Here is an 18,955-nt window from a genome sequence, read left to right as displayed (position 1 = left end):
GCTCAGACAGTAAAGAAACTGCCTGCAATGCAGGAGACCCAGGTTTGTAACCTGGGTCTGGAAGATCCCCTGGTGAAGTGGCTACCCACTGCAGTATTCTTGCCTGGAGAATTCCATGGACAGAGGAGCCTGGTGGGCTACAGTCCATGTGGTCACAAAGAGTCAGACATGACTGAGTGACTAACACATTCACACGTTCACATATATACTTCATTTAAAGAAACAGAATGGTAAACATATTACAATTATATCGCTATTTCACGAATGTTCTTTTCACGTGTTCAACAAATATTTACCAAATGCCTATTTTGTCCAGGTATCCTTTTCAGCCCTTTAGATACAATCAGGAAAGGCAGGCATGTCAAGACTTGTTACTGATAGGCTGGAAGGTGGGGATAAAGCATAAAGACCCCCTTGTCCCCTCCCTGGCAAAGGAACAATAGTCTCCGAGTTGTGAGACTACAGTAAGTAAAAATTACAAAGCTCATCAACTCTGAGCTTCTTTTGTAAGAAAGGAAAACAGCCTTGCCTGACTCTTAACAGCTTTCTAATCATTACTTCTTTCTTTTTTTCTCCCTAGACGTAGAGGTGAAATTGGTGCCACTCCTACTTTAGAAGGGAGAAAAATGAACCTGTCGGTGGCTGAGAAGCGTCCATAGCCACGGTGAAGTCTAGCTGCTGATCACTAACTGCTCTGCTAGCTGGACAGTTCCTGCTGTTCTTTTCAGGAACTGCTTACACACTATTTCATTTCTAAGACTTTGACCTCCACATGCCCCTTAGATCTTATAATGATCAAAGTCAACATAAAGAGAGGAACTTCATTTACTTTACTCCAATCTGAGATTATTTTCCAAAATCTTAAGAAGAAAAAGCAAAACGGAAAGAATCTAACCTTCGCATGGCTGGGAGCTGTAGTGTTTACCGAAGGCTTTGTCTTTGGGAATATCAGGATAGAGGTACTTCAGAGGGTTTTCGGGAATGTTTTCAGCCATAATAACCTTGTAGTCTCGAAGGATGTCAGCAAATGGCAGAGCGGACAGCCGGCCTTTGTTATAAGGTTCCACAGAATGGAATCTCACTTCTCCTGGTAAAAGAGAAAACAGAGGGAATGTTCAGGATCCTGCAGGCATTCTTTGTGGCCATTTTTCCAGCCTATATTCTCTTCATGTCACTGGTTATAAAACGAGGCCAGCCCTTCTCTGCCTATGTAGAGTACAGATGGCCACGTGATAGAGGACATCCGTATAGGCTGTGAGAAAGTCATGCTACGTTCTTCTGGAACAACCGTAACAACTAATATGCAAACCCACTGAACACATGAGAAATAGAACAACAGGCCACACACTGCTGAAGATGGAAAGACCAATAACCAAACTCAATGCTAATTTCACCTGAATAAATAATAGCGAGCATGTACCGTTTTCAGAATGGTCCACCCAGGTGAAAGTTATTCCTCCAAGGTGGCTTTCACTGAATCTTAACAAAAAGGTCCCAGGCATTTTATCCTTTAGTAAGAGTCGTTCCTTTTCTTTGCTAACAAAGCCCATGATGTACCTACAAATAGAACATGGCATAGTTTCATCTGATCAAAGACTATAATTTATTGCATTCACAAAGAACAGACCTGATTTTGATATAATCAAAAGTCAATAATGCCTAAAATATTCTTATACAGATTAAATATCAATATGTGATGAAGAATGTAAGAAACTGCAACTATTTTCCATTCTATGACACTAAATATGCTTACAAAGGAAAGAAAAGAAAAAGTGACTACTATAAAAAAAGAAGCTATAACAGTGGAGTGCATGCATCTTTTGAAGTTAGAGTTTTTGTCTTTTCTGAATGTAAGCCCAGGAGTAGGAATGTTGGATCACAAGGCAGCTCTATTTTTATTTTTTAAAGAAATCTCTGTACTGTTCTCCATAGTGGTTGCACCAATTTACAATCCCACTAACACTGTGCAAGGGTTCCCATTTCTCCACACCCTCTCCTATATTTTATTATTTCTGTTCATAGTAGCACTATGTACAACAGTCAAGATGTGAAAGCAACATAAGTGTCCATCAACAGACAACTGGCTTAAGAAGATGTAGTGTAATATATATATTATACATATAAAATATATATATGATATATATACATACAATGCAATCATAACAATAAAAAAATGAAATATCGCCATTTGCAGCAACATGGATAGATCTAGAGAATATCATACTCAGTGAAGTAAGTCAGACAAACACAAATATTATATAATATCACATATGTGCAATCTAAAAAATAATATAAATGAATTTATTTACAAAACAGACTCACAGACATAGAACACAAACTTACGGTTATCAAAGGAGGAAGTGGGGTGAGGGGAGGGGTAAACTAGGACCTATGTTGGGAGTAACATATATACACTACTGTGTGTGAAAGAGACAACCAACAAAGACCTACTCTACAGCACATAATAACATATAAGGGAAAATAATCTAAAAAGGAATATATATGTACAACTGAATCACTGTGCTATACACCTGAAACTAACATGATGTAAATCAAGTACACTGCAATTTTTAAAAAACTGACAGTATAAAAATAAGAACTGAATGAATTCAAAATGGAAAATATAATCCTCCATATTATTCCATGGAACTTACCCATCAATCCAAAGGGGAAGAATGTGTTTCTTAATTAGGTCTAAAATTGCTTCAAGCCAGGTCCAAAAGGTAAATGATTTACCAGGCAAGTGTTCCTATTGGAATAAACAAACATGTTAGGACAATAATTGTGTCAGTAGTATTGTTGGTATGATAGTTCAAGTTGCTTTTTCCAGTGAAATATTTATTTTAAATAAGAAAACACTTTAGAGATTCTTCCTAAAATAACCCTATCAAAGAAACCCTCAAAATCTCAAATTATGATAATGGAGGCTTAAAAAGGAACACTAAAAAAATAAATGATGCTATCCTTTCCCCATTTGTACCTTGCAGAACTTGGCCCAGGTGAGATGACCATCATTGTAGCTAGACTGGACTAAAATGAAAGAAAAGAATGAGATTGAGATTTTTATTAAACAATTAGACTCTTCAATTTGGTGCTTAATTTGGATTGCCCTCCCCCAAGCATTTCCTAAGCACCTGCTATGGGTTTACAGTATATTTAATGCTAGAAACAGTAAAAATAAGATGTCATGAAAATTTTTATCCAGGAAAGAATTCTTTCCGATGGAGGAGCTAAAGATAGCCTTAGGAAGTGGGTGGGTGTCTAGAACCAGGCCTCCATGAATGGATAGGATATAAATTGTCAAAGAAGGAAGAGGCCACTCCAGTAGCAAGAATAATGTAGGTTGAGGCATAGTGGATATGAACAAGGCTTATATAGGCCATAAGAGCAGCCTAATGTTGGTAAATAAACATTATAATATAAATCTGTGAAAGCCAGATTCCCAAGAGTCTTGAATATTATCATGAAAAGAATGAACTAGAGATCCATTTAGCAATAAGGAACCACCACTGAATGTTCCAATCCAGGGCAATGAAAAAAGAATTTCTGTCTAAAATTTCAGGAAATTATAATAAGAATAATTTGATGAAGATCTGAAAAAATATGGCTGCTATTTAAACAATAGATTTAAAAACCTTATTCACTCATTAACAAATATTTATTGAATGCCTACTATTGTGCTTTATGAATTAAATAAGGATCAAAAACAATATTTACATTAAGTAAATTTTGTAATATTCCCAATTTATTTAAACATCAAGTGCTCAGATAGTAGATCCAAGGGCAACTCGGCATCCCTTTTAAGTCAAGTTTAACCAAATCACACACGACTCACTCAGTTCAGTTCAGTTCAGTTGTTCAGTCGTGTATAACTCTTTGCAACCCCATGAACCGCAACACACCAGGCCTCCCTGTCCATCACAAACTCCCAGAGTTTACTCAAACCCGTGTCCATCGAGTCAGTGATGCCATCCAACCATCTCATCCTCTGTCGTCCCCTTCTCCTCCTGCCCCCAATCCCTCCCAGCATCAGGGCTTTTTCCAATGAGTCAACTCTTCACATGAGGTGGCCAAAGTACTGGAGTTTCAGCTTCAGCATCAGTCCTTCCAATGAACACCCAGGACTGATCTCCTTTAAGATTGACTGGTTGTATCTCCTTGCAGTCCAAGGGACTCTCAAGAGTCTTCTCCAACACTATAGTTCAAAAGTATCAATTTTTTGGTGCTCAGCTTTCTTCATTGTCCAACTCTCACATCTAATACATCTTTGGTTGTACTTTAACTAGAAATGTATACAAATTCAATTTTAACTCTTTTTTTGGTGCTAAATGTGTTCACCCTAGATTTGTCAAAACATACATATCTTCTAAAATTCTTTTAGAAAAAACTTACACTGTAGTCAGTATATGGAGTACCAATGACTATTTTGCAAACTTTAGAAATAGCAGTCAAAACTGAAATTTTCCTGCTATTAATACTTAACTATGACCAGGCACTTCCCTGGTGGCTCAGATGGTAAAGAATCTGCCTGCAATGTAGGAGACCCAGAGTTCCATCCCTGGGTTGGGAAGGTCCCCTGGAGAAGGAAATGGCTACCCACTCCAGTATTCTTGCCTGGGGAATTCCACAAATAGAGGATACGGTCCATGGGATCCCAAGGAGTCAGACACGACTCAGTGACTATCACTTCACTTCCACTTTGGGTAGTTTTTTAAAATTCAAATAAATTTCCTGACCCTGGGATCAGCTGTTTTCCAGTTGGTTAATAACCACTCTAATATTAATATGAAAGATCAAGGCACCATTAAGGCTTCACAGTACATTCAGTGGAAATGGCATAAGAACACCCTAGAGACTGGAGTGCCAAGTAGAAAGGAAGGTACTTTAGAACTGGACAGTCCTGGCCTGCATCTTGTCTTTGCTACATACTAGCTGTGGCAAGTCATTTAACCTCTGAACTTAGGTATCCTCATGTATAGAATGGATAGAATTTAAAAAAAATAGAATAATGAGTTATCCTCAATATTCTGCCTTAAGGAATTTCTGTGAGAAGGAAAATGTAGCATTTAGCCCTATATCCAGCAATATAGTAGGCACTCAATAAATTGTGGTAAGCATTATTATTATTAATAGTAATATCACCCTCATTCTCTAAAACTCTTGAGTACCAGAAACAGGGGCAAGTCCTCCATATACACCAGCTCTTACCTGTTAGCTTCTCGGCCAGCATGTTGAGCTGATCTGAGTTCAGGCCACGACCAACATATGATGAAAACTGCCAGCTCATTACTTCCAGGAGTTGACTCAAAGTGGCAGATGGAGGATTATTAAAGAAAATCAAGTTCTGAAACAGAGTTGTATTGATGATTGTATGTATTAATCACACTGAATACATTGTAGTTCAATATATAGGATTCCTGATTTAAACTCCTTAAGGTTAACCTAAGTTAACAATACAGATCTATTGTCTCATCTCTGTTGTGCTTTTAAATTAAGACTTATTTTGTCTTTTCCTAAAGAGTTTCTGGTTCTTTGAGTCTAATGTAATATATGGTTCTATCTTATCCTTAAAGGAATCATTGGGCAGCTCTTTAACTTTCCCTGGACTATAGACTATCAATCAACTCATACAAGTACTTAACACTGTCCAACAAATAATTAAACAGATACTCTCTTCTGAAATAATATTAATCTTTTAAAAAATATTTATTTTTGGCTGTGCTGGGTCTTCATGGCGGCACGTGGGCTCTTGGTCACTGCAAGTAGGCTTTCTCTGTTTGTGGTGAGCGGGGCCACTCTCTCGCGGCACAGGCTCAGCTGCCTCAAAGCATACGGGATCTCAGTTCCCAGACCAGGAATCAATCCTGTGTCCCCTGCATTGGCAGCTGGATTCTTAACCATTGGACCACTGGACCAGGGAAGTCCCCTGAAATAATATTAATCTAAACAAAACTTGTATCATGATATTTAATTGGTTTATCATGGGTTAGTACAAGTTATATCTTGACCAGACAAAGCATCCCAAAGCACAAAAATAGTTAAGTCCCAGGCTAATGAAGCGAATCCTATAATATGAATTCATAATTAACTTGGGACTCCCATTTTAGGATGGCCTTTTCTAATATTGTTCTAGACGAGAGGATCTTTTGTATGATCAATTGCAAAAGATCAAGTGTTCATAACAGAAACTGGGTCAACAATGACAGAACAGAAGACTTCACCTCAGATCACTGGAAAGGAGAAGGTGAGAAAGCCAAGAAAGATATTTTAAGGAGGAAGGTAGGGGAGGAATTAAGAAGTCCTTTGCAATATGGGGAGAAGGCCTTTGGCAAACATGAACCAATCTGGGCAGCAAGAAAAGGAACCAATTCAAGAGACTTCAGAAGGTAGGAGTAAAAGAAGACATGGCATTCTGTAAGAAGGAGTGAGAGATAGGAGAGGGAAGAGAAGAGAGAAAGGATTTCCTTGAACATGAAGATTATATCTGGACAGATGACCAAAATGCATAGAACATAATTAAGATCTAGGAGCTTAGGTTTTGAAGCAGAACAGTTAAGAGAAGCCAGAGTTAGCTGTTATGCTGAACTCTGTAAGCTGGCTGTACATTTATGTGTTAGGAGTTTAGGAGTTGTATATGAAATACATCTCCAGGTTTCTCATCTAAAACTAGAGCAGAATCTGAAATGCTAAAGCAGACATCTCTGGTGGCTTTCTCACAGAAGAAGGATGCTGAAGAAAGCTAAGGGTGGTAGCACTGCACTCTGAGGCCAGTCCATCTCCTTCCTATATCCTGGAATTGGATGAAACATTCTAAACGTGTAGTTTCTAATGGAGAATGGCATTAAATCTCAGGAGTGTTGGCTGTTATTGACTTTACAGACCAGGTAACTTTTCAGAAATATCCTAGAAATAACTTTGGGAGAAATATCAATAACCTCAGAAATGCAGATGACACCACTTTTATGGCAGAAAGCGAAGAAGAACTAACGCCCCTCTTGATGAAAGTGAAAGAGGAGAGTGAAAAAATTGGCTTAAAACTCAACATTCAGAAAACAATTTTAAAACCATGGCATCCGGTCTCATCACTTCATGGCAAATAGATGGGGAAACAATGGAAACAGTGACAGACTTTATTTTTTGGGGCTCCAAAATCACTGCAAATTAAAAGACACTTGTTCCTTGGAAGGAAAGCTATGACCAACCTAGATAGCATATCAAAAAGCAGAGACATTACTTTGCCAACAAAGATCCATCTAGTCAAAGCTAAGGTTTTTCAGTAGTCATGAACAGATGTGAGATTTCAACCATAAAGAAAGCTGAGCACCAAAGAATTGATACTTTTGAACAATAATGTTGGAGAAGACTTGAGACTCTCTTGGACTGCAAGGAGGTTCAACCAGTCCATCCTAAAGGGAATCAGTCCTGAATATTCACTGGGAGGACTGATGCTAAAGCTGAAGCTCCAATACTTCAGCCACCTGATACGAAGAACTGACTCATTTGAAAAGACCCTGATGCTGGGAAAGATTGAAGGCAGGAGGAGAAGGGGACGACGGAGGATGAGATGGTTGAAAGGCATCACCGACTCAATGGCATGAGTTTGAGTAGGCTCCGGGAGTTGGTGATGGACAGGGAAGCCTGGCGTGCTGCAGTTCATGGGGTTGGGAAGAGTCGGACATGACTGAGCAACTGAACTGAACTTTTCTAGTGAGTTCTGTTCTTCTCACTGCAGGCTGAAAGGAAGCAAGGCACAGGACACTCTTCACAGCCTTCCTGTCTGTAGTTAATCTGACTCAGACGCAGGGCACCAGAGGATGAGAGGGTACAAGGCTGAGGCATTTTCTATGCTGTTTTCTTATTAAGCACATTAGACAAAAGGGAGGGAACGCTTGGACCTGCCTCATTATGACTATTCCTACTGCTAGGACCCGAGGTAGAAAAATTCTTCCCTTTGGAAGGCACATTTGCTTTGCATCAAGAAGAAATAGTTATTTACATCTGACCTATTTTCTCTAGACCTTGGTGGTTTCCAGGACAACACACTGGGGTTTTGTTAAGAGAGAATGGAGGTAAATCGTGACTCATCTTTTTTGCCACGCCCTTCCTTGGTGGTCTTAATAGAAGCTCTTTTAAGAAGTGCTTCTCTTCTCTGCTTCCTTTGAAACTTGAGGCCAATTTTTCATCCATATCTTAAATAACCACCAGATGGCATTAGAAGCCAATTTGAGCCTAGAATGGATTTAAATCTATAATCAACTTGAAAATCTGTAGTGTTGTTAGGTGAGATTGGTGAAAATGTTAGTCACTTATTTGAAACCAATTCTCGACCTTTGTGGAAGAGCCATTGTGGAGAGGGTGTGGCCAGAAGTAGTTGAGGAGGTGAACATAGCCATCAGACCTCAAATTTTGGAGAAGGGATTCTCCAGAGTCCAGTGAACAGAGCAAATGGACGGCCTTAGACGCTCCGTGATGCATGGAGTTGGGAACTGACCAGACCTCAGAAATAAAGAACACCTGTCTCTCACTTCTGCTAGCCAGAACTCTCTCATGGTCCAAGTACATCATAACATGTTATTTTAAATATGACACAAGGGAGGAATCATACAACTGAGTTGTATTGGAGTTTTGAAATAAACAACCCACAAAGGTATGCCAAAATTTATACACACACATATACACATACCTTTTGGGGCACGTGGGTTTTGTTGACCATAAAACAAACGAAATGGAATTAAAGGGGAAGAAACAGGAATAGGGTCTCTACCTGGGAATCGCTGGTTGACACATTGTACCAAATGATGGATGCCCAAGCATTAGGTAACTGACTGACATTGGAAATCATCACCACAGGTAATGAGCAGGTCTGGTTTAAAAAAAAAAAAAAAGGCACAGTTATTAAAGGTAGTAGCATCTTGCATCGATTTTATACTTGGATCTTTCCCCTAAAGAGCCATCTCAAGTCAACCCCACTCCTCCAGTGCTGGGTCCACACTACTTTGGTCACTAAAATGATCGTGAAGGCACTGGAGCCGTCTGAGCATACATGAGTCAAAGTACCAGGAGGAGAGAGTGAGGAAAGAGGGGTCCTTTCAGAGTGCTCGGTCAGTCAGCTCCAAATTCCCTGATATTATGTAGATATTTTTACTTTCTTGTATCATGTACTGCCTAAAATGTAACTAATTAGAGCTTGTATTGACTTAGCAACTTTCCTCTTAATACATCAAAGAATCTAATTTAACATTTATCTCTGGAATGGGTTAATATATTCAAATTATGATTTAACATCTCATTAATGTCAGTATCAGATATGGGGGTTTTAACTGTAGAAGAGGGAGAGGTAAGTGACTTTGGAATACAAAATATTATGGGAGATAGAGCTGCTGCCTCTATTGTCATAGCACTCAGCTTGGTACTATTGGTGCTAACGTTTTCAACGTTATGGAACAAAAGGCTTCACAGACTCATCTGGGAAACTAATCACCTTACATTAAGTCCCTTCACATTAACAGAAGTTATATTGCTTGTAGGCAGTGAAATGCCCACTTGAGGAACTTAACAGCTTATGGAAGCAGACATTTAAGGAAAAGGGATGAAGGAATCTCTGGAAAATTTTATAAATATGTTCACATTCATTAAGATAAAAGAGTGAAGGCAGAATGCTAAAATAATATATTCTACAAATAGGGCCATATTCAGGCGTATGAAATTGTGTTTATTCATTCATGCACTCATTCATTCATTTATTCAACAAATGTTGAGCATCTGTTACATGTCAGGCACTGTGCTGGGCACTGGTAATGGAAGGATAAAGGTGTGATATCCTGCCTTCAAGGAGCTCATTGTTAATTATATTCAATTTAATTCCCCATTTCTTGATTCCTTCTTTGAGTTCAATGGTGACTGTTGTCAGAGGATCAAAATAATGTACTATTAATGTTCCTATCATTGGTCTTTGCTCATCACACTATAAATACCTTTCTTCTGAGGCAATTTTATGTACAAGTTAAAATTTTGAAATCATACAAGACATGGTTCAAGTATATTTATTTCTCTTTAAGCTTTCCACTGAGTATCCATGAATCTGGGAATCTCAGAAAACAAACAAATATACAGTCTCAGCAACAAATTATTCAATATGTATTGAATTATAATGACTGAGATTTTATCATATATATATATATAATTTAAAAATTATTTTTTGGCCATACCACATAGCTTGTGAGATCTTAGCTCCCTGACCAGGAAACAAACCTGGGCCCTTGGCAATGAGAGTGTGGAGTCCTAACCACTGGACAAGCAGGGAATTTCCTTATCATTTATATTTAATCAGAATAATATATGCTGACTAATGAGTGAATATTTGACATATTGATTTCCTAAATTACAACAAAAATAATGAATAAGGAATGTACTAAAACCTAGAAAATATTGAGTTTTCATCTTCAAATACTGACGAATTCCTGAAAATGTTATTAGTAAATACTAAATATTCCTTGAAACACCTACCTCCAAATCTATGGTCAGACCATAGAGGCAGATCTGTGTCTCAAATGTTATGGAATGAAGCTCCTCAGTCACCATGTGACAGCCCTAAGGGGGAAAGAAATAAATTGTTATCTTGCAAATGCATATGCATGTGTGCTAAGTCGCGACTCTCTGCCACTCTATGGACTGTAGCCCGCCAGGCTCCTCTGTCCATGGGAGTCTCCAGGCAAGAATATTGGAGTGGGTTGCCATGCCCTCCTCCAGGGGATCTTCCCAACCCAGGGATGGAACCTGTGTCTCTTATGTCTCCTGCATTGACAGGCAGGTTCTTTACCCCTAGTGCCACTTGGGAAGCCTTATACAAATGTGTATAGTTGTTACCTATTATTAGATGTGCTTTTATAAAAACTAACAAATTCTTAAAGTATAAAGTATAAAGTACCCTCAAACATCTCCTGCTATGGAACGTTCCTTATTTTAAAAAGTTAAAGGATATACAGAGTTTGAGAAATCTTCCTTTCCACAAACAGAATGATATTGTCTCCAAAACAATGAACTTTCTAACTTCAACAATTCCAGCATATTTTCATCAGTTGAAATCCAGATAAATTGCTCTTTATTTTTACTTTTGGAAATTTGTCCTTTTGACTTATCAACTATTAATAAAAGAAAGCCAGATGTGTGTAGCTATAACAAAAACAAGTCAGTATCATAATGGATTTTTTTTAAAGCAAGCTCAAACATGGTTAAACATGGTAAGTGGGAAAAATATGTACTTTCCTCAGCTTCTTCCAGAAACTTCAATAAAAGTAACAACTGGGGTTTTGTTTACTTTCCAATAAAATAAAACTGTAACCTAGGTCTGGGAGTGAAAGCTAGGGGAGTGTGGAGCGAGGGTGGCAGTTAGGGGCTGTGTGTCAGAGCCAGGGGTGGAAGCACTGAACCCCCAGAAGCAGGAGAGTAAGGGCTGAACAGGAGGGGTAGTTACTAGCCTCAGCTTAGGCAACGAGGTTCCCAGCTTCCCTGACCCTGGTCGGGTTTTGGTTAGTTAATACATCCAGTGCTTACATTACTAGGATTATGAAAACATTGTTAACAGCTGAACCATATAACAATATGATTGCATTTCCATTCTTATATTCCCTGGACTTATTTGTTGCCTCAGACTTTTTACTTAATTTGTTTTATCTACCTGTTACTAATGTAACCCCAAACACTGAATATATTGAATAAACTAAATGCTATACAGTAATATAGTAAAAATGGGTGAAATTCATGTGTATGAAGAGCTGGTATATAAGAATAATAGCTTAATTTAAAATATATAACCATCAAGGACCTACTGTACAGAACAGGGAACTCTGCTCAATATTACATAACCTAAATAGGAAAAGAATTTGAAAAAGAATAGATACATGTATATGTGTAACTGAATCATTTTGCTCTATACCTGAAACTAACACAGCACTCAGGGATCGAATCCAGGTCCCCTGTATTGCAAGCAGATGCTTTTACCATCTGAGCCAGCAGGGAAGCCCCTAATCAATTATACTGCAGTATAGAATAAAAAGTTTTTTAAAAAGACAGCCACAGCTTAATCTTTTTCCAAAAATAATTCAGAAGTATATAAAATAAAAATATCAAGAAATATCAGTATGATCTTAACATAATATTTAGAACTCAAAAAATGATCACCTCTGAGGAGTGGGTTTGGAATGGGAAGCAGTGGGACAGAAATTGCTGTTTTTCCCAGGATGAAATCTGACCGAAACTTGCTACATGCCCAGAACCAGCAGTACTGCCATCATGTAAGAGCTTGTTAGAAAAACAGCCTCTCTGGCCTCATTCCAGGCCTACTGAACCAGATTCTGCATTTTAACAAGAACCCCAGGTGGAATTTATGAGGCAATTATTCTCAATGTGATGTATCCACATTGTGTTTAGTCTCAAAAGGGATGTAGAAAAATTGGAGATGATATAGAAAGCTTAAACGATAAAAAAAAATAAGTCCTGTGGGAACACATGAGCAGAAGTGGAATTATCTAGAGTAGAAAAGTCAGGGTGGGGTTGTGGGTGGCTGAGTCAGCTCTGAAAGGGAGCTCTTGCTACTGAATATAGTTAATAACAAGCTGGAGTCCTTTTGTGTTAAATTTCAAAAAAGTTCTAATATGATGATATGAATGACAACTACGTGAGGAAGATTTTATTGATAATGAGGAACATTAAAATAGAATTTGTTACTGAGAAGGAAATAGAAAATTAAAAACTCCTCTTTCCCTTGGGCTAGACCATTGTGGTACCTTCCAGTGCCTGGGCGTGGTTAGATTGACTCAGTGAGACTGCTTCTTATGGATTAGTAGAAAGTTATGTTACCGAAAATTCCTTTGAAAATTCTTAGACCACCCCTAAAATTACTCCCAACACACCCAACAACCAGCCCTCTCCCCCAATTTACTTATTATGTAGAACTAAATTGTCCTTCCTTTGATTGACCATGAGATGAAATGGTCATGTTTAGGCACCAAGTTGAACAAAAACCACATTTTGTTTTTTTAAACAACAGAAAATCTCACTGCCCTCTAGGAGGAGGTGTTTACACTACGCAAAGTGAGACAACAGAAGAACCCACAAGTCCGTGTTCACTAGTGGGTGCCACTCACATCCTTACTGAGCTCAGTGGCAGAAAGGACACGGGCCTGTATTTGAACAGAACATTTGAGAGGCCTGAGGCAAGCGCACATACCATATGTCTAAATATTTAGCCTTTATAAATCAACTTAACAAATGTTAAAGTATGGTCTAGCCTCCTGCCTCAACCAACAGCTAAGCTTTCACATGACCTAACTGGCCACGCTTTAACTCCTCAAAGTCCTGCTGAAGTATGCTGGCCTGGGGAGAGCATGACCTTCCGGGACCACTTCCCATCCTTCTTTCTTCTCCCTCTGTGCGGGGCTGACCTGACGAGTGTGGCCCTGAGGCCTCTCCTCATGCCTGGAAATGTTTGCACTGATGGTTTCATCTGTGCTTGAGAGAGCAGACCTGGGGAAAAGGCCTGTACAGCCCTGGAAGTGGTCTTGAGGTCTTCCGGGCTGGGAACACTGAAGCCCTGGGCTCTGGTGAGCACATGGCCTTGACTACCCAGACATCTCTTTCTGTAGGGAGGGCCACAGGGGGAGGACTGCCAAAGGGAGCCTTTGGAGTTCTTATCCCTCCGTCATTCTAGTCTCTGCAATTTAATTTGTTTAATTAAATGTGTGTGTGTGTGTGTGTATGTGTGTGTGTGTGTATAACAACAATTCATCATGGATAGCATTCCCTCACACCTTTGGGTTATGGCACTTGGGTGATCCACTGGTCCAAATGGCAAGAGTCTTTCAAAGACTCTTTCGTTTCTCAGTCCTGAGAAATCTGGACTTTACTGAGCAGTGGCACACGGGGCTGTCCATCAGCTTTGGAAGAAGACTCTGTACTTTAAAAATAGTACTTTGTTGAACTGTAATGTGGATGGCAAGAGATTTACATAGGGATTCAAACTAATTTCCAGTGTTTGCTTTAAACTTCTGATGCAACTGTGAGGTACGTTTAGAATGAAATCCAACAAAGAAGCTGACATCAGCTTCAACATGTGTATCAACAATATACAGGACTGGAGGAGAGCAGCTCTGACAGAAGACAGTGTCATTAACTTCCCAAGCTTGCATGGCCACCAGTCATAGTCTTCATTATTTTATCAGTGCAGTCTAAGCTAGAGACACTATTCAATCTCACATTCCTAGGGTCCATTCCTTACAGACTGTGAAAATGATTATCATAGATAAGATGTACCATTAATGTTGTATTAAAAGCCATTTCAACCATCTGAAATGATTATAGATTTAAAATATCCATATTTATGATATTAATGACATTGATGATATAACTGGATTGACTGTATTGCACTTTTAAAGAAAAGTACCCACTGGATAATCTGCTAAGAAACTAAAAAACTGGCTAAACAACCTGACCAGGACTCCACCTAGGAAAATATATGGAACCTAATGAAAGGCAGGTAAAGATCTCAGCATATTCTTTTTGTTACCTCTGTGCATGCATGCTAAGTCACTTCAGTCATGCCCAACTCTTTGCGACCCTACGGACTGTAGCCAGCCAAGCTCCTCTGTCCATAGGATTCTCCAGGCGAGAATACTGGAGTGGGTTGCCATGGCCTTTTCCAGGGGATCTTCCTGACCCAGGGATTGAACCCATGTCTGTTATGTCTCCTGCATTGGCAGGCAGGTTCTTCACCACTGCACCACCTGGGAAGTCCCCAATAGAGCAGGACATTGTTGTTTATCTTGCTCATTTCTTAACAAGCCATAATCTATGATAATGTTGCACATGGTAAACTATGTGGAATAGAAAACAACTGCAATAATCCATTCGCTTAATGAGTATTTGCTGAGTCCCTATCATGTGTTAGACCCTGGCCTAGATCCTGAGAAACAATAATAAGAGGCGAAACAATGGTACAGTCATATGAGAGAGAGACCTTAATCACAGAATCATAGGAAATGAATGTAAAGCAACAACTAATCCATAAAATAAAGAGACTATACAGAAGATATTGCAAATAAATCTGTGTTTCTAGTGTTATTCGTGCACCAGTCTTTGTCTTTAAAAAGCATTGCAACTACTCAAATTAGTTCAGAAGGCAATCGACTTCCTGTGAAAATGCTTGAACCAGTTGTAGTGTGAGTGGTGGATCTGTGTTTGAGAACACTGAACCTTGACAGAACATCTGTTTGGCTATTTTGTTAAATGAAACTCAAGTCAGCCAGGCTTTACTAATAGCTTCTTTGTGCTTCCTGACTTTCCACCACATAAACAAAATTACCTAACACCTCAGTCTGTGGCTAAAACTGCCATTTATCAGTTAAAGCCTACTGACAGAACAAACTCAAGAGACTGCAATTTCAGCCTCCCTGTTCAAACAATTTCTGCCATTTCAACAATCACTCTCAAGTCAGCTCTTAGGACCTTCAGGAAAGGCTGCTTCCTGGGAATGTTTATTTTATAGAGACAGACTGAAGCTTTCACCAAGTTAGGCCACTTGCTAGATGATGGAATCTTATCTTCAGCATGATTATTCCAAGAAAAGAACAAAGGTGGGAAAAATAAGCAGTCATTGCAAACCTTGAATTTGGGACAGCATGTCAACAGATTCTTCATTCCAAAGCAAATCCTTTAAATTAAATGCATTTCGAAAAATGACCCGATTCTCTGCTGCACTTCTGAGGATTACAGAATCTCTGTCAAAGGAGTTTCAGAGATTGTGTAGTCTAATGGTTCTAAAATCTTTTTTTTAACCCTGAAACATGTTCTTAGAAGTGAATTTCCCACCTGGGCCCCTATCTGTAAAATACTTAAAATAGGGCTGATTGATTGAAATAGGGGTGGGAAGTCCAGAGTTCCACCGTTTACCAAAGCACAACCAAGGAGCGGACTCCACTGGTCTTCCTAGCCTTCTAGGGACAGCATGGGTCTAGTGCAATTTCCTTCTTTTAACCCAGTGCTCCTGGCCAGGAGCCCCTGCGCATCCCGACAGGTCACTTCTTCCCGGATAATCTCAGAGTCAAACGCCAGGGGGCGCTGCAGTTCTAAAGAGGTTTGGATTGGCAGTCTTGAGGAAACTGCCATGGTATGTTCTCAATCGTTTAATGAGCATTCAGTCCATCCCCGCTGACGTAGGAGAGGAGGACTCAGAGTCGGGGAAGTTGTCGGGCAGCGGGCACTGGGAGTAGACATGCAAGCGTATAAAAGGGGTGTATATACATAGCGGTCTGAGGGTTCATGGACCTGGAGCCAGAAGAGGAACATGCTCAGTGGCTCTTAAAGGGAATGTTTCCGGCAGAGCACCTGGCGGGTGGGCAGAGAAGGGATGTTACGGATTGGTAGTTTATCCTAAGCCAGGAACCACCTTTAGGGTCATGTCCGACCTGTTACAGAGGGGGCAGCCTGGAGAGCTGCTCAGGAGGCCCATGGCAGACAGCTGCACGGCGCACTGCCGTGGACTCGCACGCTTCATCTTGTTTGGTCCTCGCAACAACCCTATGAGGTGCAGGTGAACGTGAAACCATTTTACAGTTAAGGAAACTGGGGGTTGGTGAGGTGAAGTGGCTGGTGCAAGGTCAGCTGCCGGCAAGAGGCAGGGCCATCGGCGGCGCTGTTCCCACCACTGTACCAACGCGCGCAGGAGGTGCGGGAGCAGCCCGGGTTTTCCTGGGAACCGTGATCTCAAGTTCCTTCTAAACGTTGTCAGGATTCTGGTGTGAGGTAGCTACGTGTTTCTGAGCAGGCGGGTAAAGTGGGGAAAACAGTGGTTTAAACAGAAGAAAGAAGGAGGTGCTCCCCACAAACCCGCAGAGATCCTTCTCATAGGAATACCAGCAAATGGGTCGTGTGTGTGTGATGAGGTAAAGGGGTCAAGGCGGAGTGACAAGCATCCAGGCCTCTGTGTGTGTGTACGCGATGAAACAGGTCAAAGCAGAGTGGCAACCATCACGGCCTCTGTGTGTGTGTGTGTGATAAGAGGTCAAAGTGGAGTGATAACCATCACAGCCTCTGTGCATGCATGCGTGTGTGTGGGGGTGGGTGGGTGTGATGAGTTAAAGAGGTCCAAGTGAGTGTCAACCATCACAGTCTCTCCCAGGCAAGGTTTTGTGACTCCAGAGGCAGCGTGGCAGAGTGGCCAAAAGCATGGACACAGGAGCCAGATTGCTGAGGTTTGAATCTAAGCCCAAGCACTCAGGGCCTCAGTTTCCCTGGCCAAAATAAGTATGACACTAATGGTCTCTACTTCCTGGCACTGTGGAGAGAGTTACATCAGTCAGTGCCAGCAAAGTTATTAGACAGTGCAATACAGAGTAAATGCCACACAAGGATTTGTCAAGTAAGTTCTTATCAGGTTATGAACTCCTGCTGCAGGTACATAGATAAGCGATAAGCAACAGCTACTGTTTGAAATTTGAAAATGAGGTTATAACATCCCAGCTTCCCATTCTCCCTAAATTTTGGTTACTGCAATTCCTGGCCCCATGACTTTGTGAATCCCACTTAATCACCAGATCCTCCCCCACTCTTTCCTGACTTTCCTATTGTCACCCCTAAGTTTGGCCAAGCTCCTGATTCCCATCTCAACTTTCTGAGTCCACTTCATATATTGTGTGACTTTTCGGTGGTTTCTATAGCACATAAAACAGCATTCAAGTCTATGGTTTGTTTTGAATGTACCGAGGAGTCATATTAAAATTCTGTCAACAGGGGGAGCTCAAAGAACAGCTTAAAATAAAATTATCCAGTTCCAGCAAATGTGGGGGAAAAAAAAGCAAATCATTCTGATATAACCACATGATCTTGTTATTAATCAGAAAATGAGAGGAAATAAATTCAAAATGAGATAAGTAGGCAGTGTTAATGAGACATTGTTTTTTTATAGTGGAAGCTGATTTACTTAGATCTCTGTCTCTAGAGAAATTCAAGTAGATTCTGATTTTACATTCACAAAGATGACAAAGTACTGAAGAATTCAGCTATTTAATTTATTCCCACTTGATTTGTTTTCCTTAAGAAGAGTTTAGAAGCATTGTGCTTAGTCTATTCAGACTTAGTAAATACTATTCAGAGAGGTCACTGCATGAAATGCTGTTTGCAACTTTGGTGAAAGTTCCAAGGAGATTTGTGAAACAGACTTTTATTTATAATGTGCTAATGTTTTAATTAGGATGTTTGGAAAACCTTTATGGATTTCTATAAGGTGGAAAGAATAACTCTTATTTGTTTGGTTTACTAGAATATTCTTAAACTCAAAAGCTTTGTTCCTGTTCTATCTGCACTGAGAAACCTGTTTGACAGTCTGCTGTAAGCCAAGGTTCTACCTTGGGAAGAAAGCTTAGATCATCCTTGATGGAGTGGTGATATCTGGCAAAAGAATTTTAAGACATGGTTAAGAGAATGAAGAATTCTTGGAAGGGAAAAACATAGAGCATGAAAACTGTTGTGATGGATCTTTGTGGTTTTGTGGAGTGGTCTAGATCGACTACAATCGAATGCTGGATTTATAAAGTGTATTTTCTTCCAAATAATCTGAAGAAATTTCTCATAGAGCTGTAACACTAAAGCCAGGAGATTGAATCCATACCAACCACACCAGGAATAAGCCTCATTGCTTTCTAACTGGATCATGTAGGTGGTCTTACACATGCAGTTTCTCTGAGCACGGAGCATTAGGCATTATGACTCTGATCTCTTAGAGGGAAAAAAATGCAATATTTCTCTATCAGATCATTTGCCAAGGGTCATATTTTCAGTCACTGTCCGAATGGACTCAAGGCCAGGTTTTCTAATTCCAAATACATAGGGCATAGAGAAATGCCCTAGTATCTAGGTCAACTAAATAGATGATTCCCAAAGCCACTTCCAATCCAGGATTTGG

The 18,955-nt window shown here is 39.9% G+C and overlaps 1 protein-coding gene across 3 annotated transcripts in view; it reads right to left on the bottom strand.

Annotated features, from left to right (window-relative positions):
* The window catches only part of STAT4 (signal transducer and activator of transcription 4), a 99,189-nt gene that overhangs the window by 3,179 nt on the left and 77,055 nt on the right, over window positions 1-18,955 (bottom strand). For all 3 annotated transcript variants that reach the window (XM_043910541.1, XM_043910542.1, XM_043910540.1), the window contains 7 exons: window positions 10,507-10,590; window positions 8,765-8,863; window positions 5,209-5,344; window positions 2,981-3,030; window positions 2,655-2,749; window positions 1,421-1,557; window positions 896-1,087 (listed from right to left, as the gene is read on the bottom strand). In XM_043910541.1, coding sequence (XP_043766476.1) covers window positions 896-1,087; window positions 1,421-1,557; window positions 2,655-2,749; window positions 2,981-3,030; window positions 5,209-5,344; window positions 8,765-8,863; window positions 10,507-10,590 — 793 coding nt within the window. The remainder of the gene's footprint in view (window positions 1-895; window positions 1,088-1,420; window positions 1,558-2,654; window positions 2,750-2,980; window positions 3,031-5,208; window positions 5,345-8,764; window positions 8,864-10,506; window positions 10,591-18,955) is intronic.

Source organism: Cervus elaphus, chromosome 8 (genome assembly GCF_910594005.1).
Source record: "Cervus elaphus chromosome 8, mCerEla1.1, whole genome shotgun sequence".
NCBI classification, from domain to species: domain Eukaryota; kingdom Metazoa; phylum Chordata; class Mammalia; order Artiodactyla; family Cervidae; genus Cervus; species Cervus elaphus.
Note: the sequence above shows the minus strand (reverse complement) of the source record. Positions and strands in the feature narration are given on the sequence as shown.